Source organism: Diceros bicornis, chromosome 12, assembly GCF_020826845.1.
Source record: "Diceros bicornis minor isolate mBicDic1 chromosome 12, mDicBic1.mat.cur, whole genome shotgun sequence".
NCBI classification, from domain to species: Eukaryota; Metazoa; Chordata; class Mammalia; order Perissodactyla; family Rhinocerotidae; genus Diceros; species Diceros bicornis.
Window position 1 is genome coordinate 15470617 of NC_080751.1, and position 21847 is coordinate 15492463.

The window sequence follows — 21847 nt, forward strand, 5'->3', positions numbered from 1 at the left end:
CTCAAACTATTCCAAACAACTGAAGAAGACAGAAAACTTCCTAACTCATTCTACTAGGCCAACATCACCCTGATCCCAAAGTCAGACAAGCACAACACAAAGAGGGAAAATTACAGGCCAATATTGCTGATGAACATAGATGCAAAAATCCACAACAAAATATTGGCAAATCGAATACAGCAATACATTAAAAGGATCATACACCATGATCAAATGGGATTTATAACAGGGACGCAGGGATGGTTCGACATCTGCAAATCAATCAGTGTGATCCACCACATTAAGAAAATTAGGAATAAAAACCACGTGATCACCTCAATAGGTGCAGAGAAAGCATCTGACAAGATCCAACATCCACTTATGATAAAAATTCTCAATAAAATGGGTATAGAAGGAAAGTACCTCGACATAACAAAGGCCATATATGACAAACCCATAGGCAACATCATACTCCATGGTGATAAACTAAAAGCCATCCCTCTGAGAACAGGAACAAGACAAGGGTGCCCACTCTCTGCCACTCCTATTCAACATAGTACTTGAGGGTTTGGCCAGAGCAATTAAGCAAGAAAAAGAAATAAAATGTATCCAAATTGGCAAGACAGAAGTGAAACTCTCACTGTTTGCCAACAACATGATTCTATAGTGAAAACTCTGAAGAATGCATCAGAAAACTATTAGAAATAATCAACAACTACAGCAAAGTTGCAGGGTACAAAATCAACTTACAAAAGTCAGTTGCATTTCTATACTCTAACAACAAACTAACAGAAAAAGAACTCGAGAATACAATCCCATTTACAATCGCAACAAAAAGAATAAAATATCTAGGAATAAATTTAACCAAGGAGGTGAAAGACCTATACAACGAAAACTACAAGACATTATTGAAAGAAATCAATGATGACACAAAGAAATGGAAAGATATTCCATGCTCATGGATCAGAAAAAGAAACATGGTTAAAATGACCATATTACCTAAAGCAATCTACAGATTCCACGCAATCCCAATCAGAATCCCAATGACATTCTTCACTGAAATAAAACAAAGAATCCTAAAATTCATATGGGGCAACAAGAGACCCTGAATAGCTAAAGCAATTCTGAGAAAAAGAACAAAGCTGGAGGCATCAGAATCCCTGACTTCAAAATATACTACAAAGATACAGTAATCAAAACAGCATGGTACTGGTACAAAAACAGACACGTAGATCAATAGAACAGAATTAAAAGCCCAGAAATAAAACCGCACCTCTATGCACAGCTAATCTTCAACAAAGGAGCCAAGAACATACAATGGAGAAAGGAAAGTCCCTTCAATAAATGGTGTTGGGGAAACTGGACAGCCACATGCAAAAGAATGGAAGTAGACCATTATCTTTTACCATATACAAATATTAACTCAAAATGGATTAAAGACTTGAAGGTAAGACACGAAGCCATAAAACTCCTAGAAGAAAATATAGGCAGTACATTCTTTGCCATTGACCTTAGAAGGATCTTTTCGAATACCATGTCTACTCAGACAAGGAAAACAAACAAACAAAATAAACAAATGGGACTACATCAGACGAAAGAGCTTCTGCAAGGCAAAGGAAAAGAGGAATAAAACAAAAAGACAACCCACCAACTGGGAGAAAATATTTGAAAATCATATATCTGACAAGGAGTTAACCTTGAAAATATATAAAGAACTCACAACTCAACAACAAAAAATCAAACAATCTGATCAAAAAATGGGCAGAGGATATGAAGAGACATTTTTCTATAGAAGATAGACAGATGGCCAATAGGCACATGAAAAAATGTTCAACATCACCAATCATCAGGGAAATGTAAATCAAAACTACAATGAGATATCACCTTACACCCATTAGAATGGCTATAATCACCAAGACAAAAAATAACAAATGTTGGAGAGGATGTGGAGAAAAGGGAACCCTCATACACTGCTGGTGGGAATGCAAACTGGTGCAGCCACTATGGAAAACAGTATGGAGACTTCTCAAAAAATTAAAAATAGAAATAACATACAACTCAGCTATCCCACTACTGGGTATCTATCCAAAGAACTTGAAATCAACAATTCAAAGAGACTTATGCACCCCTATGTTCACTGCAGCATTATTCACAATAGCCAAGACATGGAAGCAACCAAGTGCCCACCAACTGATGAATGGATAAAGAAGATGTGGTATATACATACAATGGAATACTACTCAGCCATAAAAAAGACAAAATCGTTCCATTTACAACATGGAAGGACTTTGAGGGTACTATGTTAAGCTAAATAAGCCAGACAGAGGGAGAAAAACACCACATGATTTCACTCATATGTGGAAGACAAACTAACACACGGACAAAGAGAACAGATTAGTGGATACCAGAGGGGAAAGGGGTTGGGGGTGGACATAAGGGGTAAGGGGCACATATATATGGTGACTAATAAATAATAATGTACAACTGAAACTTCACAATGTTATTAAACTATTATAACCTCAAAAGAAAAATGGGAAGGGTAAAAGGAACCAATTATACTTCACTCTCAATGGTAAAACTTGATACCAGTAGACAATTATAAATTATGTATGTATATTGTAATATCTAGAGCAACCACTAAGCAAACCATACAAACCAATATAGTCAAAATACTATCGATACATCAAAATGTTCACATAACCCATAGTAAGGCCAGAAAAGAGAAACAGGAACGAAGAGAGAACAAATAAAATGGCAGACTTTAAGGTCTAGTATATCAATAATTACTTTAAGTGTAAATTGTCTAAGTGCACAAACTAAAATACAGATATTAACAGAGTATTTTTAAAAAACACAATTATATGCTGTCTACAAGAAATTCACTTCAAACACAATGACATAAAAAAAGTAAAGCAAAAAGAAGGAAAAAGAAATGTACAAATAATTTATTTTAAAGTAGGAGAAGCTATAATATCAGATAAAGTGAACTTTGGAATGAAAAAAATTACTCAGGACAAAGAGTGTTATTACATAATGATAAAAGGATCAATCCACCAAGAAGACATAGCAATTCTATACGTGAATGCAACAAAATCCACCGTGACATGCTGAAGGCAGAAATGGAAATGGAACCTGAAAGGATAACTAAATCTAAATAACAATTTAAACAAAAGATCTGTTCCTTTTCTGTATTCTCTATTAGCTCCCCTTTCTCCTACTGTATTCTATAAGAGTCTGTCCTTGGCATTTTGCTTTTCTCTATACTCATAGTCCCTCAGAAAGCTTAACTATTCCTGTAGCACAATTTAATCATCAATTGTTGAGATCCTCCAAATTTACATTTCCCAGTTCCCACTTTTTCAACTGGAAGACAGTTGAAATGACAGTTGGAGGACACTCCAAACTGAAGGATCTCCTGAAAATCAAACTCAGTATGTCCAAAACCAAATTCAGTTCCCTACTTGCTAATGATGTCACCAATTCTCAATAATCCAGACTCAAATTTGTCATTGTATGTCCAATCTCTCCTGTACTCTGAACTTACATTTTGTTAAGTGTACTTATTTTACCCCACTTGTAAAGTAAGTTGACTCACACTTTGGACTCAATTTGAACCACAGCTCAGCAGTTGCTTTCTGCCCATTATGACACAGGACCCAGGGGGTTTGTCAATAAAAAATAAGGAATCAGGGCAGTTGATATCAAGGGCCCATTTCAATACAATATTTATTGAACACGGACATAAACAATTCTTTTATTCCCCTCCACTTCATCCCATTGGTGGAGGGATTCCTGCCTCACGGTTACAAAGATGGCCAAACACATGACACCTGACACTGGACAGATGAGACTGACAGAAGTTTATTAGTCATATTCCAGGGGAGGAGGACACTGGACCATACCTCCAGTGCAGTTTGCACTTGCAAACAGAATAAATAAGCAGGAAGGGTGGGAGGCAGGCTTTATAGTTGGAAGAGGATAAGGTGATCCTAGGTTCCCAGAGGTAGATATAATTGGCTTGTTTGAATAATTTCACAGGCTGGCAGGAAAGTGAAACCCATTAGGTTGAGGACCAGGCAGAGTGCAGCTGGTCTAGTTAATACGGGAACTAGCCAGGTGGGGACCCTTTCCCAGTAGGCCGAGAGCCTATCTGGTGAGAGGAAGAAAACTTGTGGTTAGGCCTTTTGAGGCCCAGCTGGTTTCATATGTCAAGGCAGAACATAATACTGAAACTTAATTCCAGGCCTTACACCACAATACTATCACTCAGGAGCTCAGGGTCTTATTGGGAAGAGTGAGATGTAACCAAATAATTAAAACGGTACAACTGGGTGTATCAATAAAAATAAAGCATACAGTAAAGAGGCAGAACAGAGAGGATGTTTTGGGAGAGGGGTTGTAAAAGAAGAACATAAGAACTGCCCTATCTCTACCAGGTCCCCACTTGTAGAGAAGATTTACCTCAGGCATAGCAGGCTGAGAATACTGGACTATAATCAACCCCACCCCAGCTCACTCATAGGGCAGAGGTTCCACTCCAGAAGAGGCAATCCACGAAGACCAGAGAATATCATCCTATCCAGTACCATTTTTGTAGAGAAGAGGTGTGTTACTTCAAGAGAAGTGGGCCACTGTCCCAGTCCCCAGCTCCACAGCAGTGTCACAAAGATTCTGCCCAGGAGGAGACGCAAGCTGTAAGAAAAGGTAGCTCCACACATCTCCATAAGTAGACTGACTTTATTTGGAATAGAGCATGGAAAGTTTCAAGCCTAAGGACACTGGAAAAAACAATGGCGATCTCGGTGGTGAGCAATTAAAAAGAAGCTGGTAGCTACATGATACCAATAAGCTAGACAAAGACAAGCTGGAAGTTGAAAAGAGACAACCAAGAAAAGAGACAACTAAGAGTTCTCCTGAGGTGAAAGGAGGCCTCAAAGACTGACCTAAAAAACTACCTCTAAAAAAGGGCCTGACATTAATTGGATCAGACTGTGGAGCAAATTATGCCTCAAGGCATTGTTGAAAACATACAGCAATCAGCTAGCCAGCATTAGTTGAGGCTAATAGGGGAAGTCAAGCAAGAAGCTTAATGGGGAAAGAAAAAAAAAGAGAACTGAGCTAAAACCATAGTCATGGAAGGGGCGAATGAAGGGGAAGCACAGGTCAGGGAGACTGACACATGCCAAAGGCTGTGCCTTCTTGTGAGGAAATTCAGAAGCTGCATATGGCAGGGGAAATAGAGTTTACTGAACTAGTTCAACCCAGTTACTAAATAACTAGACAAGCAAAATAACAGCAAACATTCCCAGCCTGGGGAGATGATCAGTATCCAGAGTTGCAACAATATATCATCTAAAATGTCCAGATAACAACAAAAAATTGTGAGACAGGCAAAGAGAAAGAAAAGTGTAACCCATTCACAGGGAAAAAAAGTAGGCAATAGAAACTGCCTTTAAGGGAGCCCACCTGTTGGACTTAGCCAACAAAACAGTCAAAGCAGTTGTTATAAATATGTTCAAAGAAGAAAAGGAAATCACACTTAAAAAAATTAAAGAAAGGTAATGGCAATGTCTCATCAAATAGAGAATAAATAGAACTTACAAAATAACCAAATGGAGGGGGCCAGCCTGGTGGCATAGTGGTTAAGTTCACGTGCTCCACTTTGGCAGCCCAGGGTTCACAATTTTGGATCCCAGGCTTGGACCTACGCACCGTTTATCAAGCCATGCTGTGGCAGACATCCCACATATAAAGTAGAGGAAGATGGGCATGGACGTTAGCCCAGAGCCAATCTTTCTCAGCAAAATGAGGAGGACTGACAGTGGATGTTAGCTCAGGGCTAATCTTCCTCACCAAAAAAAAAATATATATATATATAACCAAATGGAAATTCTAGAGTTGAAAAGGACAACTGAAATGAAAAATTTCCTAGAGGCTCAACAGGAAATAGGGGCAGATAGGAGAAAGAATCAGTGAACATGATGATAAATTGTTAGAGATTATGCAGTCTGAAGGACAGAGAAAAAAGAATAAAGAAAAATGAACAAAGCCTCAAAGAGCTGCAAGACAAGACCAAATGCACCAACATATGTATAATGGGGAATACCTGAGGCAGAAAACAGAAAGGAGTAGAAAACATACCCAAAGAAATAATGGCTGAAAATGTCCCAAATTTGATGAAAAACTAATCTACACGTTTGAGAAGCTTAACGAACTCAATGTAGGATAAACAAAGAGATCCACATCAACACATCCTCATCAAAATGTTGAAAGAGAAAAAGAATATATTGAAAGCAGGAAGAGAAAACAAATTACATACAAGGGAATGCTAAAAGATTAATAGCTGACTTCTTAGAAATAATAAAGGCCAGGGCCAGCCCAGTGACACAGTGGTTAAGTTCGCACGTTCCGCTTTGGCAGCCCAGGCCTCACAGGTTCAGATCTCGGGCACGGATCTACGCACCGCTCATCAAGCCATGCTGTGGTGGCATCCCATATGTAAAGTAGAGGAAGACTGGCACAGATGTTAGCTCGGGGCCAATCTCCCTCAAGCAAAAAGAGGAGGACTGGCAACAGATGTTAGCTCAGGGCCAATCTTCCTCACCAAAAAAGAAAAAAGAAAGAAAGAAAGAATAAAGGCCAGAAGACAGTGGGAAGGCATATTCAAAGTGCTGAAAGAAAGACTGTCAACCAAGAATTCTAAACCCAGCAAAGCTATTTCAAAAAGACAAAATAAAAATATTCCCAGATATACAAAAACTGAGAATTTGTTGGTAGCAGACCCACCTTACACGAAATACTAAAGGAAGTTCTTCAGGCTAAAAGCAAGTAATATCAGATAGTAATTTGAATTTACATAACAAAACAAATAGTGCTAGCAAAGATAATTATATAGGTTAATTATAGCATGTAGGTTACATATTAATTACATTATGTAGGTTAAAAGACAGCATACTTGCATACTTCTTTTCCTTTCTTCTCAACTTTAAAATTTAAATGCAATTATGATTTTAAAAGCAATTATACATAAAGTAGTATGTATATAACTATTATTGGGGCTATAACATACAGAAATGTAACATATTTGACAATAACATCAAAAGGAGGCAGGTGGGAGCAAAGCTGGAGTGGAGTAAGGAAATGACACTGGATGGTAACAAATCCACAGGAACAAATAAAGAGAACAAGAAATGGTAAATCAGAAGATTAATATAACAAGCTCTATAAATAAATACTTGCTTTCCTTACTTCTCTCAGCTTCTTTAAAATACATAAAATTATATAAATAATTATAACAAGGTAACAATATATTCTTGGGTTTGTAACACATATAGGTGTAATACTAATATGTAAAACAATAATAGCACACAAAAAAGAAGAAGGGATAGAGCTATACAGGAGTAACCTCTCTATCACACTAGAATTACATCAGTGTAAATCAGGAGTATATTCTAAGATAAATTTTGTAAGCCCTAGAGAAACCACTAAGAATATAACTTAAAAAATTAGCTAAAAAATCATTAAAGAAATTAAAATGTCACACTAGAAAATATTTACTTAATTAAGCAATAAGAAGCAGTAAAGGAGGACCATAAGCACAAACAACACATGAGACATATGGAAAACAAAAAATAAACCAGCAAATGTAAATCTATTCTTATTAATAATGACATCAAATGTGAATGGATTAAACAATCACATCAAAAGGCAAAGATTATCAGTGTGAATTAAAAGAAAAAAGATCCAACTATAAGCTGGTTATAAGAGATAAACACTTTAGATTTAAAAATATAAATAGGTTGAAAGTAAAGGAAGGAAAAAAGATATGCCACACAAGCAGCAACCATAAGCACTGAAGTGAGTGACCATACTGATATAAGACAAAATAACTTTAAAACAACAAAAGTTACTAGAAGTAAAAACAGGGACAATTTATAACAACAAAAAGGTCAATTCATCAGGAATATATAACAAGTATAAACATAAATGCACTTAATATCATAGTCTCAAAATATACAAAGCAAATCTGACAGAAAAGAAGGGAGAAACAGACAATTAAACAATAATAGTTGGAGACTTCAATACCCTACTTTCAAAAATGGAGAAAACAACTAGGCAGAAGATCAACAAGGATACAGAAGACTTCAACACTATAAGCCCACTAGAACTAAGACATGTATAGAACACACAACCTAACAACAGCAGAATGCGCATTCTTCTCAAATGCAAGCTGTACATTCTACAGGATAAACTATATACTAGGATATAAAACAAGCCTCAATAAAACTTAAAAGAACCGAAATCATTCAACGTATACATTCTCCAACAAAAATGAAATCAAATGAGATATCAATAACAGAAGAAAATTCTTGAATATGTGGAAATTAAACAACAAATTCGCAAATAACCAAGGGGTCAATGAAAAAAATTACAACGGAAATTAGGAAATATTTTAGGGGAATTAAAACAAAAACACAACAAACCAAAACTTAGAGCATGCAGCTAAAGTAGTGCTTAGAAATTTATCACTGTAAACACCTATATTAAAAAGAAAGATTTCAAATCAATAACCTAACCTTTCACCATAAGAAACAGTAAAAAATACAAATTAAAACTGAAGCATGTGGAAGAAAGGAAACAATAAAGACTATGGAAATAAATGACACAGAGATTTAAAAAGTAGAGAAAAACAGAATTTAGAAAAAGTAGAGAAACCAAAGTTTATTTCTTTGAAAAGATCAACAAATTGACAAAATTTAGCTAGACTCACCAAAAAAAAAACAGAGAGAGAAAGAAAATTCAAATTACTAAAATCAGGAATGAAAGAGGGGGCATTACTACCAATCTTACAAAATAAAAAGGAATATATGAGAATACCATGAACAGCTATATGACAACAAATTAGATAACCTAGCTGGAAAGGACAAATTGCATGAAAGACACAAATTATGAAAACTGGTTCATGAAAAATATAAAATCTAAATAGACTTACTTTTAGCAAGTAAAGAGACAAAATTAGTAATTTTAAAACTACAAAAAATAGGGGGCCGGCCCTATGGCGTAGCAGTTAAGTGCGCACGCTCTGCTGCTGGTGGCCCAGGTTCAGATCCCCGGCGCGCACTGATGCACTGCTTGTCAGGCCATGCTGTGGCAGCATCCCGTATAAAGTGGAGGAAGATGGGCTCAGATGCTAGCCCAAGGCCAGTCTTCCTCAGCCAAAAAAAAAAGAAGAGGAGGATTGGCATGGATGTTAGCTCAGGGCTGATCTTCCTCACACACACACACACAAAAAAAACATCTACAAAAAGTAGATCAGGCAGCTTCACAGTGAGTTCTATCCAAGAAAAACTAATACCAATCCTTTACAAACTCTTCCAAAAAGAAGAGGAGAGAATGCTTCCCAACTCATTACACTAGTTATTACCTTTGTACCAAAATCCAACAACAACAACAAAATCACAAGAAATCTACACACCAATATCTATTACAAACATAAACACAAAATTCCTCAAAAAATTACCAGCAAAAGGAATCCAACAACATACAAAAAGGACTATACACCATAACTGAGTGGCATATATATAACCAAGAATGCAAGGTTGGTTCAACATATGAAAATTAATTAATATGCAACATATTATTAGAATAAAGAATAAAACCCATAAGATCATCATTAAAGATGCAGAAAAAACATCTGATAAAATCTAACACTCTTACACAATAAATACGCTCTAAAAAGTACAAATAAAAGGGAATTTCCTCAACCTGATAAAAAACATCTACAAAAATCCCACATCTAATATCATACTTAATGATAAAAGACTTGATACATTCCCACAAGAACCAGGAAAAGACAAGAATGTCTGCTCTTTCCACTTCTATGCAACACTGTATTGGAGGTTTTCTAGTCAGGGCAGTTGGGAAAATGAAATATATCAAAGGCATCCATATTAAAAAGGAAGAAGTAAGACTATCTATAGGCATACCTCAGAGATATAGCAGGTTTGGTTCCAGACCACCAGAATAAAGGGAATATCGCAATAAAGCGAGTCACACAAATTTTTTGGGTTCCCAGTGCATATAAAAGTTATGTTTACATTATACTGTAGTCTATTAAGTGTGCAATAGCATATGTCTAAAAGAACAATGTACATACCTTAATTTAAAAATATTTTATTGCAAAAAAATGCTAACCATCATCTGGGCCTTTAGCGAGTCATAATCTTTTTGCTGGTGGAGGGTCTTGTAAAAAACACAATATCCATGAAATGCAATAAAGTGAAGCACAATAAAACAAGATATGCCTGTATTTGCAGATGACATGGTCTTGTATATTAAAATTATAAGAAATCCTCACCAAATTTATCAGAAATAATAAAGTTAAGCAAGGTTGTGGGCTACAAGATTAACATATAAAATTCAACTGTATTTCTGTACACTAGCAATGAATATTCCAAAAGTGAAATTAAGAAAACAATTTTTTACAATAACATGAAAAAGATTAAAATACTTAGAATTCATTTAACAAAGTGCAACACTTATACACTGAAAACTACAAAATATTGTTGAAAGAAATAAAGAAGACCTAAATAAATAGAAAGACATCCCATGTTTATAGATCAAAATGTTTAATATTATTAAGATGGCAATACTCCCAAAACGAATCTACAGATTCTACAGATTCAAGGCAATCTGATAGATGTTACAACATGGATTTTTGAAGACATTGTTCTAAGTGAAATAAGCCAGTCACAAAAAGACAAATACCGTATGATTCCACTTATATGAGGTACCTAGATTAGTCAAATTCAGAGACAAAAAGTAGACCTGTAGTTGAATAGAGGTAGCAGGGAATGGGGAGTTACTATTTAATAGGTACAGAGTTTCAGTTTTACAAGATGAAAGAGTTTTGTGGATAGATGGTGGCAATGTTTTGCACAACAATGTGAAATGTACTTAATGCTACTGAACTATATACTTAAAAATGGGTAAGATAGTAAGTTTTATATTATGTGTATTTTACCACTATTTAAAATATTAAATTTTTAAAAAGAAGAAAAGCATCTAAAGTGGATGTCATCAAAATTAAAAACTCTGTGCTGCAATCAATATCATCAAGTAAGTGAACAGACAACTTACAGAGTGGGAGAAAATTCTTGCAAATAATGTATCTGATAAGGGACTTGTATCCAAAATACATAAAGAACACTTGCAATTCAATAATAAAAAGATAAATAACCCAATGAAAAAGTGAGTGAGAATCTGAATAGACATTTCTTCAAAGAAGATATACAAATGGCTATAAACAAAAAAAAAGATGCTCAACATCATTAGCCAGTAGGGAAATGTAAATTAAAACCACAAGATACCACTTCACACCCACCAGAATGGCTACAATCAAAAAGACAGAAAATAACAAGTGTTGTTGAGGATGTGGAGAAATTGGAACCCTCATAATGCTGGTGGGTATTGTAATATGGTACACATTCTTTGGAAAACAGTTTAGCAGCTCTTCAAAATGTTAAACATTGTTACCATGAACCAGTAATTCTACTCCTAGATATACACCAAAGAGAAATGAAAATATATGTATTTACAAAAACATGTACATGAATGTTCATAGCAATATTATTCATAACAGCCAAAAAGTGGAAACAACCCAAACGTCCATCAACTGATGAATGGGTAAACAAAATGTGACATATCTACACAATCTACTATTATTTGGCAATAAAACGGAACGAGTACTGACTCATGTTATAACATATAAATCTTGAAAACATACTCAGTGAAAGAACCTAGTCACAAAAGATCACATATTGTATGATTTCATTTATACGAAAATGTCCAAAATAGGCAACTTTATAGACACAGTGGATTACGTGTGGGAGTGCTGAGGGAGGTGTGGAGAGGGGAGTGACCGCTAACAGTTACAGGGTTTCCTTGGGGGTATGAAAATGTTGTAAAATTAGAGTATAGTGATGTTTGCACAACTCAGTGAACTATACACTTTAAATAGATGAAGTGTATGGTATGCAAATTACATCTCAATAAAGCTATTTAAAAAAAAAGCTAATGACAGATGGTTTCAATTTTCATTCTAAATGTATCATACAGGGGCCGGCCTGGTGGCACAAGCAGTTAAGTGCGCACGCTCTGCTGTGGCAGCCCGGGGTTCGCCGGTTCGGATCCCGGGCACGCACTGACGCACCACTTGTTAAGCAATGCTGTGGTGGCATCCCATATAAAGTAGAGGAAGATGGGCATGGATGTTAGCCCAGGGCCAGTCCTCCTCAGCGAAAAAAAGAGGAGGATTGGCATCGGATATTAGCTCAGGGCTGGTCTTCCTCACAAAATAAATAAATAAATACATCATACAGACAGTTTCAATTTTCGTTCTAAATATATCATTTTTCCTTCCAAAGCTCTATCTTAGTTGGTTTTATGATATATCTGAACACTTTAAAACAAGGGATTTTTCTTGTCCAACACGTAAAAAGCTTAGAAGTCACTCCCATTCACACAAGAAAAGAGCTGAACAAACTGAAAATCAACAACTCTTCTTAGATCCATCAGAGAACTGAGTTCACAGGGTAAACCACCACCTGGAAAACTGGAGGGAGGCGAATACAGAGAATCAGAGACTATGCAGAGCAGAAGCCCCTGAAGCCAGGAACTGGTAGGAAAAATTAAACTGTAATTGACAAACTGCTAGAGGCTAAGCATGGACTCACTTCAGAGATAAAAACTCCTGGGACCCAGCCTTAGGGGAGATCCCACATTTTCATGAGCTTTACTTCCAGGAGCCCCACAAAGCTCTCAAGATGAAGATGGGACAAAAACACCCTCATATTTCTAGCAGGAGGAGGGGAAAAGTAGCTATTTTAGAAGAAGCCCAGAGCCCTCTGTTCTCCATAACAATAGACTGACCTCAAGGGAAACTACATTACCAGAGCCTGAGCTGGTTTTACCAGAGCCTAACCAACCTGGGAGAAGGAAAATACCCAGCTCCAGCCCCCTCTAGCCTTCCTGTTTCACCTAAGAAAGGGAAACATGCTGAGAAGCACTTGTATATATAAGAGTCCAGGGACACAAGCTCACTAGAAGATTGAGACCTAATCACAGGATTATAATGCAACCTCTCCTCTCCACACATTACCACTACATCAACAGGGCTCCTGTATAATAAGAGATTACAAACGAAAGAATACAAGCAAGGTTCAGACTCTATTTAAGAATGAGTCTCAAGGGAAACCACAAGACAACAGGAGAGATAAAAACAAGGACACAAGAGGAAATTTTAGTGTCTGACACCACAGTTACAGCAAACAGTCTAACTCCCAGCCACATAAACTTAAAACCTCACAACAAAGGCCTATTTACCTCAGTTATCTTTACCTAATACATCACGTCCAATGTTCAACAAAAAATTACAAGGCATGTTAAAAGGCAAAAAACAATCTGAAGAGACAAAGCAAGAAACAGAACCTGACTCAGATATGGCAAAGAGTTGAAATTACCAGACTAGGAATTTAAAATAACTATGATTAATAAGCTGAGAGCTCTAATGGAAAAAGTGGACAAAATGTAAGAACAGACGAGTAATGTAAGCCAAAAGATGAAAACTCTTAAGAAAGAATCAAAATGAAACAACAGAAATCAAATATACTATATATAACAAAAATGAAGGATGCCTTTGATGGGCTCATCAATAGGCTAAACATGCCAAGGAATGAATCAGAGAGCTTTAAGGTAGGTCAATAGAAACTTCCCAAACTGAAATGCAAAGAGAAAAAAACAGAACAGAATATCCAAGAACTTCAGGACAATTTCAAAGGATGTAATGGCAGGGGTGGGAGGTGGGAGAACAACACACTGCAATCTGAAAATTCTTTACCAAGCCATGCTATAACTTGTACAAGAGAGCCATAAAAAGACATTTTCAGATACAACGCCTTTCTCAAATCCTAGGGCAGTCCTCATCTCATCTCTGAGACCAGACCAGATGTGAGCTGGGACCCTCAGACAGTTCTGACATCGAAATTACTTCTGATAAAATTAGGATATTTGAGGCCAGTCATTTCAACCACGCTCATCACTGAAATCCCTGGTACAGACAAAAGGCAAATATTACCAGTCTCCTGTTGCCACATGTTATTCCTGCTCTGTTTTCTTACCTGAGTTCCTCTCTATTTATTCCCCCTTTCCCTTCTTTCCTCTGTGCTCTTTGAAACCATTCTATTTAATAAACAACCTTTCTCAAATTTTTCACTGAATACTTTCCAACTTTTTGCCTTAAAAGAAACTTGATTTTCGGGCGGGCCCCGTGGCGTAGCGGTTAAGTGTGCGCACTCCGCTACTGGCGGCCTGGGTTCCGATCTCGGGCGCGCACCAACACACCGCTTGTCCAGCCATGCTGGGGCGGCATCCCACATACAGCAACTAGAAGGATTTGCAACTATGACATACAACTATCTACTGGGGCTTTGGGGAGAAAAGGGGGAAAAAAAGGAGGAGGATTGGCAATAGATGTTAGCTCAGGGCTGGTCTTCCTCAGCAAAAAGAGGAGGATTAGCATGGATGTTAGCTCAGGGCTGATCTTCCTCACACACAAAAGAAAAATATTAAAAAAAAAAAAAAAAAAGAAACTTGATTTTCCCCTTGACAATACTACTGCCCTTGCAGCCCTCTCCCACATACCATGACTTTGGAAACAGGGAGAGATGGAAGTTGGCATTTAACTACTTTCCATCTTCCTCAAATAAACAAACAAACATACAAATAAAATGTCCTTTTGAGGCTTAGGCCACACACAGCTTCCATTTATCACTCCATTTATCACTCCATCCTCCATTTATCACTTTCTCCTTGCAACTCCCAGTTGCTCCCATTCATTTTTTGAAGACTTTAAGGTCTGGTTCACAGGCTTTCCCTAAACCCCAAATCCCACATTAATCAGAAAATATTTAAACATAGGTAACCAATCCAAGAAGCAAGCCTCAAAATCTCAACTTACTTTACCCCAGTGATCTTTATTCAACTCTCCTGTCCAATCCCAGGGCCATGCAATGGATCTAATCACCCTTCAATATGATCCCCATTTAAATGTACTAACTCAATCTGAGCAAAATCACGCATTCTTCTAGCTCTCTCAGTAACTTATACCCACCTCATCTATTCAACTTTATATAGAAACCTCTGTTCCCTCTGTTTTCTCCCAGACTAACAAGTCTTCTGGCTTCTCTTTTTTCCTATGCAGGCCGAAACCAAGAGCTGATCAACTCCTCTCACTGATTCCCTTCCACTGCTATCTTGCCACCACACTCACCCACTCAACAAATCCCTCAACCAAGGATCAATCCTGTAATTCATCTTCTCTATTCCTAAGTTTTAGTAGAGAAAAATTAGACATTCTATACAGCCTGACAACGTTATAAAATCATCTCCAACCTCAGCTGCCTTCTCAGAACTACCTGCCAATTCTTTTGCTAGTCTTTGGTCAGCTCCATCTCCTATTCACTCCAACATAAACTATGAACCTCCACCAAGCCACTCTCCTCAAACCCCCTAACCCACCTCTACCACTCCCCATCTCCCTCAGCAGATAATCTTGCTTTCTACCTCAAATTCCTCTCTACAAACTTATTTGCATCCACTCTTGTCCTCTTGTGCTCAATTAATTCCTTTCTCCCTTCAAGTCACAGAAAGGAATATAGAAACAAACTGACTCTAATATTAGATTCTTCCACGTAATTCAGTTCTAAACATTGTCATTAAAAATGCAATGAAAAATCAAACGGTTCATCTAATGAAAGATCTGAGGATTTATAAATATGCCTAATCTAAAGTTAACATTATTGCAGGAGTTCAAAAATAAAAAATTAGTTAGCCATAGCAAGATATTTTTAACAAGCTAGCCATAAGGACACTTACTATCTCCTTTTCTACATACCTGCTAAATGTTTGACAGTCTTTGGCACAGTGTCGGGAGATACCCTCAACATTCTGAGATCTGAAGAGCGATACTCCGACTCTCTGGTTGGCTCATGAGGAACAAATGGCAGCAATACAGATGAAAAAGACTGATTAATGGCCACATTAGAATGACCTACCTATGAAAAGAGATTAAAAAAATTAAGAAAATAACTCTAATTTTAGACTTCATCTGCTAAAAAACAAATCTCATTTTTATGAAAATGAATACTAAGCAGTTATACCAGTTACTTAAGATCATATTCTCAACCTTCCTAAATTCATATACAGGTCATATCTTGTTTGGTCAATTCCAAGAAGGCTCTACAAATTATTCTGAGGGTATGGAAGTCAGCCTGTATAGAATATTACAGACAGGAGGCCTAGAAGTGTTCTATTACTGAGAAGTTTGCTCCTTGTAATAGTATGATCATTGCAGGATTTGTTTTTTTTTTTGAGGAAGATTGGCCTTATGCTAACATCTGTTGCCAATCTTCCTCTTTTTTCTTTTTTTCCCTCCCCAAAGCCCCACTACATAGTTGTGTATCATAGTTGTAGAGTTGTAGCTCCTCTATGTGGGATGCTGCCTCATCATGGCTTGATGAGCAGTGAGTAGGTCCATGCCCAGGCTCCAAACCAGAGAACCCTGGGCCGCCGAAGCGGAACGCGCAAACTTAACCCCTATGCCACCAGGCCAGCTCCCCTGCAGGATTTGAACTATGATATTATTATTGACAAGCTCAAGGATTTCTTTTTAAGAAGGAGAGGTGTGTTGTGGAAAGGAAAGAGGAAAGGAGGGAAAAGAGAACAGGAATATTTTCCAAAAATCCACAATGTTTAGAAGAAAAATAAAAACATCAAAGAACTGTATTGGTGATCAGTTACCAAAAACCACAAGCCCTCAAATTTCTTGAAACAAAAGTATTGGGAAATATAAACTGTAGTGAAGTAAAATGCTTCACTAAAAGCAAAAGTTAAACGCTGAAAAAGAAGTTCCTCAAGTTTCATCAGATCCCAACAAGTCCTTGCAAACACAAAAAAATGAGAAACCATTATTGGTGATGTTAGTACATAAACACACACAACTTATCACCAAATTCACAGTGTATTCTCATATAAAAACATACTACTTTTTAGGTTTCTTTATTTTCCTAAAAAGATGATTCCAGTGATACCCTTGCACAAGGGAGTCTAAAAATGTACATAAGCGTGAATTTTTCTATCCTTTTTCATCAAAGTTTTTTCATCGTGTAGTAATGAACATTCTTAGGAAGCTGGCAGGGTGTGGAAATGAATATTCTACTTCTACTACCCATATAGGTTTCTCTAGACCAGGGGTTCTCAATTGGAGGAGATGTTGCACCCACCCATCTCTCCCACGAAGGAACATTTGGCCCCGCCTGGAAACATTTTTCACTGTCATAACTTTGTGGGGGGGATGCTGCTGGCATCTAGTGAGTAAAGGCCAAGGATATTGCTAAACATCCTAAAATGCACAGAACAGCTCCCACAACAAAGAATTATTAAACTGAAAATGACAATAGAGCAGAAAAACCCTGCTCTAAACATAGCACAAAATTCTCAGTTTTCAATTAACCCACTCCTAAAGGAGACTTTTTTGAAGTGCAGCTCATTAACATATATATCATATATATGATTGATAGATACTTGCGTGTGTTTAACAGCAGTTTTTCCCTAGAGCTTCCAAATGTAAGAAGAAAAATTTTCTATTCCAACCTTGACTTCAATAAAATTTCATTATATCAAAGATTAAAAATATACAGATATTAGAGTAGGTAATACACAAGAAAATGTACAATGTAAAAGATGAGAAGTATTTAAGAGATGAGCAGATTTTCATTACTAATTGAAAATGGGAGGAATCAGGAGGGAAAAAATCAAGATTGGTTTATCTCCCAGTTTTTAATCAATAATGAAGGAAGAATCAAAGACACCAAGAAACCAAGAAATGCTAACACCTCTATAAGAACTGAGAAAATCTACAATTTGTTTAGGAAAAAAATGAGTTATTTTGATACAGGCAAATTGAATTTGAGCTGATGGGAATGTTCACAAGAAAATGTCATGCAAGATAGCATATGGATCTACCTCAGGAGAAATGTTAGGGTCTAACAATAGAGGTGATAACCATACACACAGAGAAAATCATTTAAACCTTAAGAGGAAACTAGGTCTTTAGGGGGATGGAGGACCAACAAAACAAAAGAAAAGAGGGACCAGCCTGGTGGTGTAGTAGTTAAGTTCGTGCGCTCCGCTTTGGCAGCCCGGAGTGCGCGGGTTCAGGTCCCAGGCACGGACCTACACACTGCTTATCAAGCCATGCTGTGACGGCATCCTATATACAAAATAGAGGAAGATGGACACAGATGTTAGCTCAGGGCCAATCTTCCTCAGCAAAAAGAGGAGGATTGGCAACAGATGTTAGCTCAGGGCTAATCTTCCTCAGCAAAAACAAAAACAAAAACGAAATCTAAAGAGTGAACCTTAAATCATATTTAGAGTTACATGATCAAAATAAGGGATACTAAAACAGTATTTTATCACAGAGGCTAAAAGATGTAATATGCTGCGACCAGGGACAAGGAAAAAGAAAAAACAAAATAACAATGGAGAACAAGAGACCACTGGTGAGAGTCTAGTAAGTCTAGTTTCGGTAAAGTGAAGAGGACTAACAGCCAGGCACTATATAAGTGACATACCTTACTCCATTTAACATAATGTATGAGGTTGATTAGTACTACTCCTATTTCTTTGTGTAGATGAGGAAAATGATCCTCCAAAGTCATTTATTTGCCCAAGGCACGAGGCTAACAAATAACTGAACAGAGTTTTGACTCCAAATCTCCACAGTCTTTTCATAGTCCCAAGCTACATCATACATCAGTGGATACCCAAATAATCATTTAGAGAATGATAGGTAGGTATCAAAGTGAGACAAACAAGTATGAATGACTCTTCTGAGATACAGATGAGAATAAGGAAGAAACCAAGGAGTTTCAAACCCCCTGAGAGCAAGCTGAGCCACCCAGGAAGATTACTGCCATATCTGGCTCCTTGTTTCCCTAATACTGGCATTATGTAACTCCCAGATCATAGAATAGAGCTCAAAGTGAAGGACAATACAGGGAACAGCACCCTCCCTTGCCTGAAAAAATATGCTTAATGCTACAGTTAAGAGCAAATAAAATTTGGAGTAGTGGTCAGAGTTAATCTCAGCACATCACCATTAACTAAATATATATCTTCATTTCTTTAAATAAATTTTATCTATAAGAAAAGTTGATGCAAGTTATAAAAGTAGTACAATCAAAAAAATTAGAAACTTCTAAGTTTAAAATCGATCATATTTTGTTTCTCAATCTTATTGAAATTGACCTTGACAAATCTCCTTCAAAACCTTCACTCTTGCCAAAACAACGCAAAAATCTTGGCTTTGGTTTCAATGAAGAATAGTTAAACAAAGAAGCGATTTATGGTATAGTGGTTAAGTACACATAAGCTTAGTTTCAAATACTAGTTCCTCTACTTGCTAAATGATTGAGCAACTTCCTAAACTCTCTAAGTGTCAACTGCAAAATGGGGATAATAATAATCCCCAACAATCCTACCTGATAGGATTAACCAAAGGACTAAACAAATTGATGTACATAAGTAAAACTCTTAGCATAGTATTTAAGCACAGAGTATTAGCTATAATTTTCATCCCCATTATTATGAGATTGAAAATTAGAATTAAACAATGCTTACTTTAGAATGCTGAAGAAAATAAAACTAACCTAATGAAACCAGCAAACAGCCATTGATGATTAAGCAACTAGTAACTATGGGGGATTGGAATTTGCCAACTCAAAATATGTCTCTGCCTGAATGACATTTTGGCCCCCACTCCTACTAACTAACCAAAGGAGTTTGGGATGGGAGGCCTGCCCCCAGAATAGGCCATCACCATAGACATCTCGGGTATCTGGGTGGGTTCGTGCTAAGCCCATTCTTAGTTTTGGTTACCCTTTATGAGATACATTTAAATTTGAAAAGAAAATCTCCATCTGTAAAGGTATCTTCCTTCCTGTACCAGGAAGAAGGGGGGGATGGCCTTACCTAGAAACTTATCAGAATAGAAGATGAGGACTTAAATCTGCATGATAAACTTACCCATTGTTAACTGTGCTGTTTAGGTAATATGCTATCTGACTCACACGTTCCTATAGGTAACATTCCCCTGGAGTCAGGGTCACCATGGTAATGGATGTTTGAGCTATTTTTTCAGGAACTGAACCCCTTGTCCACTTCAGGCCAGATTGAGACCACCAACCGATCAACTGGGCCCTTCTGACAGCAAGAGGTTGGAACTCCACCCTCAGGGCATGCTAATGCTGCCATTCTGTGAACATCTGTCCTACACAGAGGCATGAAGGCAGACTACGCTTGCGCAGATCATCAATTACCTCATCTCTCCTCACCTCCAATCATTTCAGACCACCTTGCCCCATTCCCCATACATACCCCTGAGTCTCTATTTTCAGGAAGGTGAATTTGAGATTTGTTCTCTCGTTTTCCTCACTTGGCTGCCTTGTGATTAAACCCTCTCGCTCCGCAATCTTGTCGTCTTGGTGATTGGCTTTCTGGGCAGTGGGCAAAAACGGACCTGGTGCGGTAACACTAACAGTTCTCTATATCAAAAATTTCTATAAATTCACTAAATTATAAATAAGGAGGAAAAGTTCAATACCATATCTTTGTTCATTTTCTCTTCTTAATTGTCTGGAACTAAAGGTCTAAATATGGTTGCAACCTAAACTAATAGCTTTCCAATGAAATACTAACCTTACACATCAGAAAATAGGAAAAAGAAAGTAACATGAAGTACATGAACATATATTATCTAACTGTATTTAATGACTAACAGGCTATAAGGATATATTATAAAGAAGTGGGACCCAGGCTGGAGCTGACAGTATCAGATAAAAGAGGATGGGCAATGGGACCAGAGGAACATTAAAGCCAAGGGGTCCAAAGATCCAGGAAACTGAAGGCTTGTAATAAAGAAAGGGTGACACAGAATTTTATAACACCCCAACGTTACCATTTTCTAGTACACACACAGACTCAATGATAGTAACGATATAAAGAGAGAGAGGGAAGGAATGTATATATACATGGTATGTCGCTCATTTGGGAAGAGGGTAGTTAGTTCCCTTTGGGGACACTGACTAGTTTGGACATTAAGCACCTCAGTATCCTTCCTGGGAAAACACTGGTTCTTGTAACTTTCAAGATACCTCTGAAGTCAAATCTTTCAGGAGCCTCTAAACAGAAATACTTGAATACTTCCAGGGCCTATTCCAAGGCTTGTACATTGTAGGCCAGAAGGAAAAAAAAGCACAATTGAACGTCTCCATGAATGAGTCTAATCTTCACACTGTCCCAAAGGTTCTTGCTGGTACAACTTGGAGGAGTTAGGATGCCTCAAGATGAAAGGTCCGGGGGGCCGGCCCCGTGGCTTAGTGGTTAAGTGTGCGCGCTCCGCTGCCGGCGGCCTGGGTTCGGATCCCGGGTGCGCACTGACGCACCGCTCCTCCAGCCATGCTGAGGCTGCGTCCCACATACAGCAACTAGAAGGATGTGCAGCTATGACACACAACTATCTACTGGGGCTTTGGGGGAAAAATAAATAAATAAAATCTTTAAAAAAAAAAAAAAAAAAAAAAGAAAGGTCCGGGAGCTCCAAAGGATGGCGTTTTCCAAGACACTACAGAACTCACTAAGTCTTACAGTCTACGAAACACAAACATTTCTTTTATGCCAACCTCTAACAAATCAATGGAGCATATTTCTGGATATCAGATGACGACCAGATGACAAGTCACAAGTTGGT

At 37.4% G+C, this 21847-nt stretch overlaps 1 protein-coding gene across 8 annotated transcripts in view; it reads right to left on the minus strand.

The window, feature by feature from the left end:
* ALMS1 (ALMS1 centrosome and basal body associated protein) overlaps positions 1-21847 on the minus strand; it is a 228084-nt gene that overhangs the window by 164208 nt on the left and 42029 nt on the right. For all 8 annotated transcript variants that reach the window (XR_009221653.1, XM_058550936.1, XM_058550939.1 and 5 more), the window contains exon 7: positions 15932-16091. Coding sequence is in view for 7 of the 8 variants with exons in the window: in XM_058550936.1 (XP_058406919.1) it covers positions 15932-16091 (160 nt within the window). In the remaining variant the exon portion in view is untranslated. The remainder of the gene's footprint in view (positions 1-15931; positions 16092-21847) is intronic.